General features: G+C 66.7%; 1 protein-coding gene across 2 annotated transcripts; it reads right to left on the bottom strand.

Annotated features, from left to right (window-relative positions):
* Positions 1–1261: 1261 nt before the first annotated feature.
* LHX3 (LIM homeobox 3) lies at positions 1262–9994 on the bottom strand. 2 transcript variants are annotated; one of them, XM_053915356.2, is made up of 6 exons: positions 9805–9994; positions 5526–5697; positions 4771–4973; positions 3926–4077; positions 3677–3848; positions 1262–2668 (listed from the first exon to the last, which is right to left on the bottom strand). In XM_053915356.2, the coding sequence occupies exons 1-6, from the start codon at positions 9884–9886 to the stop codon at positions 2250–2252; spliced, it is 1200 nt and encodes a 399-aa protein (XP_053771331.1). In that variant the 5' UTR covers positions 9887–9994; the 3' UTR covers positions 1262–2249. The 2 variants fall into 2 exon arrangements, with proteins under 2 accessions (XP_053771331.1, XP_053771328.1); XM_053915353.2 differs by lacking the exon at positions 9805–9994 and adding an exon at positions 7904–8147.
* Positions 9995–10144: the final 150 nt, after the last annotated feature.

Here is a 10144-nt window from a genome sequence, read left to right as displayed (position 1 = left end):
CTGCCCTGGTCCCTGACTGTTGAGCCCCACGCCCCAGGGGCTCCCAGGACACCTCAGCCTCCGGCCTCCACACCCTTGCTCACAGTGTCCCCAGTGTGCCCCAGAGTGACCATCAGGGCCCCTTCTCCCACCCCCACATCTCCTGCGGTTCCCCTCCCAGGCATCCCCCTCCAAGGCTGCACCCTTGCCTCTGTCCCAGGTACCAGGGGCCTTGTGGACTTGGGGGCTTCCCGTGACAGTCCCCCCCACCCCCCTCCCGTACCATGTCTCCAGGTCCTGGGGAGTGGCTGGCCTGTGGGTGTGTGGGGCTGGGGGGCAACCTTACCATGCCATGCAACCGCCGGGTTTTAAAGTTAACAAGCCCTGAGGTCCCGGACAAACCAAAAGAAGCTAGTGAGATTGCAATGGGTCCCGCGCCCCTGCCAGGGTGCCCCCCACCCGGAGCCCAGCGACCCTTCTGCTAGCCCTCCTGCCGGCCTCCCGCCCAAAGGAGCGGGAACAAAAAGGCAAAACGGGAATGGCCCTCCTGGCTGTCTGGCAGAGGGGACCCCTGGGGAGCACCTGCTCCTCCTTCCCGGTGTGGGGACCCCATGCTCTCCTGCATCCTCTGAGCTGGTGCCCCGCTCCCCTCCCCCTGACAGGGGCCTGTTCTCCCACCCACCTCAGTGCCCAGCTGCCTGGTGGGGCCTCTGGAGAGGCTCACATCATGTACCCCTCTGTGTCCCCCTTTCAGGGGGCTGCCACCACTGCCTCCACAGGGCAAAGGGGGGCTCAGAGAGGGCAGCCCACCTGCCCGGGGTCACATAGAAAGTGAGCCGATGTCTGGGATCGGCATCCAAGTAGGAAAGACCCCGGCGAGCATGCGCCCACACCTCCTGACCAGCTGACTCCAGCGTTCCCACCCGCCAGGGTGCCAGTTCCAGGCTGCGAGCTGTCACATGGCCCAGCCCCTCCCCCAGGGGTGGCACAGTCTGCTCTCCTACGTCTCCTAACAGTGCTGGGAAGTTTGGCCAAGATCCAGGGACAAAGGGGCTCCAGTTCACACCAGGTGCCATCCCTGGTGAGGAGCCAGCAGCTTCTCCAACTTGGCCTCCCAGCTTTGAAAGGACCATCTCCACCCCCCACCCCGCCTGCGCCCCCCGCCCCGACCTGCACCCCAGCCTCACTAAAGGCACGGAACTTCCAACGACAGCAACCGACAAATTTATTGAAAGTCTTGGAAAAAGTTGATAGAGAATAAATAAAAGACACAGGACGTTCACAGACCTAACAGGTAGCTGGGGACACAGGTTTGCAGGAGTGACTCGGACACACACGAGGCCAGCCTTTGTGTCTGGGGACGGCGGCAGGAGGACACCCCACTGAGGAGGCAGGGTGGGCTCCGAGGGGCCCCGCCCCCAGCCTCCTCCGGCTGTCGGCTGCCGTCCAGCCTTCGGCAGTTAGAGGCAGCTCGGGGAGGGGTCCGGGGGCTGTTTGGCAACGGAAATGGGTGGGCTGGGCGTGGCCCGGACTGGGAGGGGCTGAAAACTCAGGCTGTGTGGGGAGGGGGCTCCGCATGGGCTGCAAGGACTGATCAGTAGACCAGGGCGCCCAAGGGAGTCCCATCGACCCCACAGGGAGGTGGAGTAGAGCCAGAACGAAAAACAACTAGGGCCCTGGGCCCCGGGGCAGAGGCGGGGGCAAGGAGTCTCCTGGGGAAGGCAGGGCTGGTGGCAGGGAGGGAGCAGAAAGGACACAGGTATACCCCTCCCACTGCCACCTCCCACCAGGACAGAGGAGGCCCATCTCTGACCGAGAATGGGGGCCAGAGCTCTGCACAGCTCAGGCAGACGGAGACGGGGAAATGAAAGTGTGACCTGCAGTCTTTTTTTCAATTTTAGAAATTAAAGCTTCTTCCCACCTGGCTGGGCTGGGCCAGGAAGAGGCCCCAGGGAAGGCCTGGCCTGGGTGGGGTGAGGGAGAAATCCACCTACAAAACAAGGCTTGCTGGGCGGCCTCCAGGCAGCTGGCCCTGTGTCCGAGGAGGAGTGGGGGAGACTGTCCCTGCTCCCAGGTGAGGCCTGTCGGCCCGGAGATGCACAGACCCCCACACCCCTTGACATCTTCCTGTCCCCCACTGGTGGCACCTGCTTCTCTCGGAGGTCCAGGGCTTGGTGGAGGAGAAAGAGCAGCTCCAGGCCACCCAGCCAGGGCCAGTGCATCAGGCCAGACCCTTCAAGTCCGGTGCTTAGTGGGGCCAGGGGCCTCGGTCAGAACTGGGCGTGGTCCACCTCGTCCAGCCAGGAGGCGGGGCTGGCGGGGAAGTCGGGGTAGCCCCCACTGCTCCCCGTGGACAGGTCGGAGCTGGGGCCATTCCCTGTCAGCACCCTCATGGGTGGGGGCCCCCCCGGGGCCCCCGTGGGTACGAGGCCCAGGCTTGCATCGGGGTACACCAAGCTGGAAAGGAGGGGCTGGGGCCCGGGGAGGCTCTGCAGGGCCGCAGGGGACGGGGGCACTCCATAGGGGCTGCCGGGGCGCAGCTCTCGGTAGGGCTCCGGGCCGGCCAGGCCTCCGTGCTCCAGCGGGAAGCCGCCCGGGGCCCCTGAGGGCCGGCCCAAGGCTGGGGCGGGCTCCCCCAGGCTGCCGTAGAGGCCGTTGGCAGGGCCCATCTCGGCCACGGAGGGCTCTTCTGCAAGGGAGCAGAGGGTGCCGGTCAGTGCCCGCCCCCCCCCCCCCCCCCGGCCGCCCTCAGGGCCCCTCCTGCAGGGGTGACCTCCCCTCCCCACCTCAGTGTTTGTTCAGCTCAGTCCCACCCAGGGTCTCGGGACTGGGCTCCCCCCCATGGGATGGTGCCAGGGACAGTCTAGCGGGCCCAGGGCTCCAGGACAAGCCCCAAGGCTGCCGTGGGAGGGTGGCACGGACACCACCCGCCCCCCTGTTGCAGGCGAGGGGTTCGAGGCCCAGAGAGACTGGACGAGGGGCCTGAGGTCACACGGGAGCCAAAGACAGAGTCTCCGGACAACAGTAAGGGGCTCAGGGAGGGGGCTGCCCAGGGCGGGGGAGTGAGGTCTTCGGCCCCCCAGAGGACAGTGGATCCCCCAACAGCAAGCAGCCGGAACTTTTAGTCCTTCACCCCAGAGTGGGCTGGCCGCGTTCCTAAAAGTCATTGCAAGGGCGGGGAGCAGGAGACCGGGCTGGGCCCTCCCCTGTAGGAAAGCCCTCTGATGGACCGAGTCACAGGGCTTCTGGCCCCCTCCAGGGGAAGGGCAGCCCACAGGGCTCAGGGGTGGGGGACGAGGGTCTACAAATAAATTTTTTAAAGTAAGTCTCTGGCTGGTGTGACTTCGGATTGAGTGCCGAAGGGTCATGGGTTCAATTCCCAGTCAGGGCATTGGGTTGCAGGCCAGCTCCCCAGTATGGGGCTTGCGAGAGGCAGCCACACACTGATGTTACCCTGCCTCTTTTTCTCCCTCCCTTCTCCTCTCTCTATAAATAAATAAATAAATAAATAAATAAATAAAATCTTTAAAAAATTGTTTTCAAGTAAGGCTGAAGGGGCCACTGACTAGGAAATTCCGACCCCCAGGCTCCCTGCAACCACCAGACCCAGAGTCCTTCGGGACCCTGGGCGACTGCTCTCCGCGACGCGGGAGCTGGATCTGTGCTGCAGGCAATGGCTGCCGCCGCCCGCGCGTACCGGTGAAGGAGACCTCGGCATCGCTGTCCTGCCCCTCCTCCTGGACGCTGTCCTTGTCCGACTTGGAGCCTCCGCGCGCGCGCTTCATGCTGCGGAAATACTGGCCCCAGCGCTGCCGGCCCGCGTCCTTCTTCAGTCTCTTTTCCTTGGCCCGGCGGTTCTGGAACCACACCTGGGGAGGGGGTGCCGGTGAGTGGCGGCAGGGCGGGCGAGGCCGGCGGGGTGGCCGCGGCAGCTCAGGGCGCTGACCTGCACGACGCGCATGTCCAGGCCGGTCTCGGACGAGAGCTGCTCGCGCACGTGGCGCGCCGGCTTGGGCGACGTGTTGTAGGCGCTCTTGAGCGTCTCCAGCTGCTTGGCCGTGATGGTCGTGCGCGGCCGCTTGGCGGTGGCCTCAGCCTCTGCACCGCGGGGGAGCCGTGAGGCTGCGCCTGGCCCTCCGACCGCCCAGCGCTCCGGCCCCCTCCGTGTGCGGGACGTCGGGGCCCCTCATGCGTACGCCCCCACCCCGAGACCGACCGCCCTGCCTGCAGGGACAGTGGGGCCTCGTGGGTCGCGCGGGCGCTGGGAGCGAGGGAGAAAACTGGGGTGGAGGCGGCTGGTCCGGACGCAGGGCGGCTCCGCGGCCTGGATGGGGAACCCGCGGCCCCTGATGGCAGACGCCTCCAGCCTCGACAGCCCACTGGCAAGTGCCCTTTCCCCTCTCCCCTTTGTTCTAAGCGCTGGGGCAGGGCCGGCTTTTCACGGTCCAGGTTTTGGGGACATAATTAAGAGAAGGGGTAATAATTCGCAAATTCAGATCAGCTTCGCTATGCTCCCGAGTGAGGCGGCCGCTGAGACCCCAGACCCCGGGTCCCCAGAGTGGATCTGAGAGCTGTTCCCACCCGGCTCCAGCTCCGAGCGTGGGATGGGGGTGCCCTCACCGCCCCAGCCCGAGGGAAGGCGCTCAAATTCGGCCCCATAGCGAGAGCCTGGTGGCGGGCCCTGGCGGCAAGGATCCCTCCGCGCTCCATCTGGACTGGCCTTAGTGCCCTTTTGCAGACGAGCAAGGGGCGCCAAGACCTGCCCGGTGACTGTCGCACCCTCCAGCTGACCTCGCTGCTTGGCCGTCTCGTAGTCCGCCTTGCACACCAGCCGGCTGTCCTCCATGAGGTAGAACTCGTCGCCCGTGGCTAGCTGCCGCTTGCACACGACGCAGGCAAAGCAGTGCAGGTGGTACACGAAGTCCTGGGCGCGGCGCACCACCTGGGTGGGCGGGATGCCCAGCTGGCACGCGGCGCACTTGGTCCCGAAGCGCCTGCGGGATGCACAAGGCGCGGCTCAGCGCGGCGCCAGCAGCTTCTTCGCCCCGAGCGGGAGCGAGAGCCTCCAGCGCGCGCCGCGCAGGCCTGTTCCGGGAGAGAGGAAGGGAGACTCGCGGTTTCTGCCTCTGGTCACCCGCCCTGCGGCCCAGGCAGAGCGCACAGAGTATGGAGAGGCGACCGGGGGTCCTGAGGGGCACAGCTCCCTCAGCGGCGCTGGGAAAGTGAATCCCCGCCGGGAACCCCCCCTCCCCACCGCACACCCCGCAGCAGGAAGGGCAAAAACAAGGCCAAAACTAAGGGGGGTAAGTCCAGCAGAGTTTTATAGACATGGGCTTTTTAAATGGCTATTCCACTTATTACAAAATTAATTGTGCAATACAATAATGTGTTGATGTGCGAGCCATGTCCAGCCACTCACGGAGAGGCCCCGGGGTGCCCTGCCTGGGTGACGGGTCTTCCAGGGCTCCCTGGCTTGGCTGTCTCGGGAAGTCGGGGCCCCAGGCGACGGCACCACCCTCCCCGTCCCCAGCCGGCCACCGGCTCACTTGAAGAAGTCCTCCTTGCAGTACACGCTCTCCCCGCGGCTGAAGCAGCGCTCGGCCAGTGGCGTGTGGCAGTCGCTGCACTTGAGGCACTTGCTGTGCCAGTGGCGGTCCAGCGCCTTGAGGATGAAGCGGTCCAGGATGTGCTGGTCGCAGCCGGCGCACAGCGGGATCTCTGCAGGGCAAGGGGCCACCCCCGTCAGGAGCACCGCCCAGAGTGGGGAGCATCCGTCCGCTTCCCATCCCAGCCCCGGGGAGGCAGGAAGACTCCTGTCCCTGCGCGCCCCCTTCCGCAGTGGACCGGAGGGGCCTCCTCACTCCCCCAGTGCAGGGAGCAACGGCACCGGAGCCCACAGCCAGCTTGCTGCAGAAACTCGGGGAAACGGAAGTAGGTTTAGAGGTGTGCCCGCGAGCATGAAGGCGCCCGGGCCAGCCCATCGGGACAGATACAGTTCGTTTCACCGGGGTCCCTGTGTGAAGGAAGGGTGCACGCCGAGCTCCGATGAAAACCCCACACCGGGCGCTCTCTTCAGGAGGGGCGGGAAGACGCATCCTCACCATCGCCTGCAGGCCAGGCACGTGTGTGTCGTGGGGCCCCCACCACCCGGTCACCCTCGCTGCTTTGCACAATTAAGGATCTCGGTGGCTAGAAAGAGACTCCTTGTGCCGCCCAGCTCCGCCGCCCCGTCTGCTGGCCAGCAAGGCAAAAACCGATGCCCCTCAGCTCCAGGAGGCTGCGGGGGTCCGTGTGAGAGGACTGGACAGACGGGCCCGCCGCCCTCATGCTCAAGCACGGGCGCCGAGTGTGCTCGGCCACATTACTCCAACGGCGGGTTCTCCCGGGTTCTGCTCCCTTGGGACTGCAGGCCTCTGAGGAACCTGGCTGCTGAGACTCAGGGGTGGCCTGCAGGAGCCCTGGTGTCCATGAGGGGCTTTTCAGGGTGCTCATGGGGTGAGGACTCCCTGTTAATTCAGACAGATCTCCCAGAGAGGGGAGAGCCACGCACGGCAGCTGGAACCTACACAAACGTTGCATCCACCTCACCACGCTCACCTGGCTGCAGCCCCCCCAGACCTCTCTGGCTCCAGGCTGGTGGGCAGCAGGTGGGAGGACAGGAGAGGGACCTCACTGGGGCCAGAGACCAAATCGACCTCTCTCCCGCAGCAGCGGGGAACCCGCAAGGGACGCAGTCCCGCATCGGGCAAAACTTCGGCCCCAGGAGCAGAGCCTGGAGGTCTGTTGGGCGCCCCTGGCCCTCATTGTGGGGGGTGATGGCAGAGCCGCGAGGACGCCTGGCATAGCGCCTGTGGCTGGACAGGCCCTCTTCGATTCAGCACCGTGGCTCGGACAGCGCCCGGCGGTGCTGTCCTCGCAGCCCGCATCAGGCAAAAGCCGCCCCCCCCCCCCAGCATCTCTGGCTCGAGCTCCCCGCAGAACCCTGGCGACCCGGGCCTTACGCTGCATGGCGTCTCCAGCCCCGGCGGAGCTCCTACCCTCAGCGCTGGCGGGGCCCAGCAGAGCCGCAGACCCTCCGGCCCGCTGCTGGCCAGCTCTCCTGAGCTGGCGCCTGCGATCCCGCCTTCCCTCCCTCCCTCCCCCTCCGCCCTCCCACCCCTTCCTCACAGCCCCTGCTGCCAACCCCTCCCAAGAACCGTCGGAAAATAAATAAATAAGTAGGGAAGGATAAGACCCCACAGCTCGGATGTGACTCCTTCCCCACCTGCCCTGTCCCACTAGCCCCCCCTGCACCGGGCTGCCTCCGGCTTCATCCCGCGGGTTCTGCCAGCCCAGAAGCCCTCGGAGAATGGTCCTGATTCTCCGGGAGCCAAAGCGCCGGGGGCGAGACTGGTGCCTCCGGGAAGTTGGGGTCCTGGCTGTAGAAGGAAGGGTCCAGAGGACCAGCCCAGGGCGGGCCCACGGCAGGTGCCTGGGGTGCAGATGCCAGACTCCATCCAACTAGGGGCGATCTACGGATGCCGTCCAGCTCCATCCTGGCCCCCGCACCTGACTGTCTTCCCAGGACAGCGTGGAGGCTCTAGATGGGGGCTGTCCTCCTGGGGACCTTCCTGCCTCATGATCACTGGGCCCCCATGGTCGCTGTCTGCACACTTCTCCCGATCGGGGAGAGGTTTTCCGTAACTCATCCCGGAATCCGGAGGGCTCCCAGAGGGGACCGCGCAACGCCATGACCGCGCACTCGACAACGAAGCTCCAGAGGCCCCGACGCGGACTTGCTGCTGGGGCGCCCAGGCGGGGACGAGCTGGGGTCCTCGAAAACACTCCCACCCTGGCCCCGAAGGTCCTGTGCTCAGACGCGTAAAGCAGCAAAGACCTCTGGGTCTCCACTGTCTCTGGTGTAGCCGCTCGGCGCAGCACCCACCTCGGCGCAAGTCCTCCCTCCGCGCCAGCAGCGCCAGCAGCAGGTCGCCGCTCGCCGACTCCCGGCCAGGGCCCAGCTCCCCGTGCGCCTCCATGGGTCCCGCCGACAGGCGCCACCGCAATCCAGCCCCGAACTTTTTCGGGGCCCAGCGAGGCCACGGCCTCAGTGGACCCCGTCGGCGTCCGAGCGACTCCCAGCGCTGCTGGGCGCTGCGCCCGCGGGCCGCCCAGGGGCCCGGAGCCTCCGCCGGCGCTGAGGGCGGAGCGGCCGGGGGGCGGGGCCGCGGCGCGGGGCGGGGCCGGGGGTCGCTGAGCATCGCCGCCCCCGGCGTCCTTCAACTCTGTGCGCCTTTGCGCGGGGACCCGTGGTGCCCAGACGCCACCCCGAGTGCCGGCCGGAGGGCTGGGAAGGTCAAAGGAGGAGCCAGGTTAGGGCTGCCCGTGGGCGCTACCCGGGCCGCGCAGCTTCCTGCCCCTGCGCTGTGGGCACCGGCTGCGGCCACCGGCTGCGGCCTGGACTCCGACGCGGGTGCGCGCGCAGGCTGGGGTTCCTGGGAGGAGGGTCAGGGAGGGAGCCGGGTCCTACGGCCTCTGAGGCTCAGACTCAACAGCTGGACCTGGAAGGCTTGGTGACGACGCCTGGTCCGCATGAACGCCACAGAGACCCAGAGAGGGTGAGTGTGGCGCCCAAGGGCTGGAGGAGCCACCAGGAGCCAGACTCGACCTCAGACAGATCTCCTGGCTCTCAACAGTGTCTGGGCCTCCCTGCTGGACCTTCCAGCCGAGTGGGCGCAGGGAGGGAGGGCGGTGTCCTCCGCCTGGACCGGCAGCCAAGGCACCAGGTTGTGGACAGAACTAGGGAAGTCCGGGACTGGCCCTCACTGCCCTCCGTCCTTGGCACTCCGGTTTGCACAGAAGGCAGCTCCTGCACCTGGTTTTCCAACACCCCATTCCAGTCGGAACAGGTGAGCCTGCAGGAATCCACCTGTCCGGCATGGAGAGCCAGCACCCACCCCGGGGGCAGTTCCTCCTGCCCACAGGCCTGCGTGCACCAGCTGCCTGCAGTCACCAGCGTCAGGACACAGCGGTGCGTCCCCTCGAAGTGTGGGGCACAGAGAGAGCGGGCCCCAGGAAGGGTGAGGGGAGAGCAGGTCAACACCCTCCTCCAGGTCCCTCCACCTGGGGGTCTCCCCACGCCCCCACTTCTCCTGGTCTCGGGGCGCCAGGTATGGGATGTCTGGGTTTTGATCAGAGGCCCCTGCAGCCAGCTTGCAGTCCCTCACTTCCCCTCCACTTCGCACTGCGCCCGTCCCCCAGTGGACAGGACTTGGACGGCCGGGCCCTGGAGCCCAGTAGGTGCCGGCTGCTGCATGTCAGCTGTTGCAGAGGCCTGCCCAAGAGGGGCTGTGTGTGGACTGACTGTGGAAGGGGCAGGGTGGGCGGAGGGTGGGGCGGCGGCCCCAGGCGCTGGAGCTCTGCATCTGGCTGGCCCACCAGCCGTGCCTCTGAGATTCCCCAGCATCCGTGTCCAGTGAATGGCCTTTGGGGAGGGAGGTCCAGGCTGGGCTCTGTGGGAGCCAAGGGGTGTGGGTCTCTGGAGGAACTTGGCACCTCCGATCTGCCTGCGAGGCCCCTGCTGTTCTGGGGCGCTTGGGTCTGGGCCCCCAAACCACCCCTGGAACCATGGCTGGAAGTTCCGGGACCTCCATCCCCAGCCTCCCCTCACCTGTGCCCCGTCCCTCCTGTCCTTCGGAGGCCTGGTCTCTCAGACTTTCCTTCCCTCCCTGCTCTCCGTGCCTGTTGTGCCCCTTAGTCCCAGGTGTCCCTCTGCCTGCATCTGCGTCCCTTGCCGTTTCTCCCCTCGGGACCTTCCTGCTTGGGCTGGAGGCCAGGGGCTCTTACCCCGAGTCCCACCGAAGGCGCAGACAGCAGCGGCCACGGGGGCACCAGGCCTGTCTCGGTCGTGCTCCGTTTCCAGCAGCATAGCTGCCACCTGGCTGGGACAGGGCCGTGCTCCGCCCTCCTCCTGCGCGATCCCCCCACGGGTGCGGGGCAGCCCGAGGCCAGCGTCCACTTCAGAGCCACCCACGTCCCTGCCTGCACGGGCCAGCCCAGGAGCCGCAGGGTCTGGGCGCTGTCCGCGGTGCTGAAGGAGGCTCTCACGCGGCCTCCAGCTTCCTACCTCTCCTGTTCCAGGTCTCTCTGCTTGTCCCTCACCGCCCGGACACCCGCCATGCCCTGA

This window comes from Desmodus rotundus, chromosome 1 (assembly GCF_022682495.2).
Source record: "Desmodus rotundus isolate HL8 chromosome 1, HLdesRot8A.1, whole genome shotgun sequence".
Lineage (NCBI taxonomy): Eukaryota > Metazoa > Chordata > Mammalia > Chiroptera > Phyllostomidae > Desmodus > Desmodus rotundus.
The sequence above is the reverse complement of the archived record's forward strand: the minus strand, read 5'-3'. Positions and strand labels throughout refer to the sequence as shown.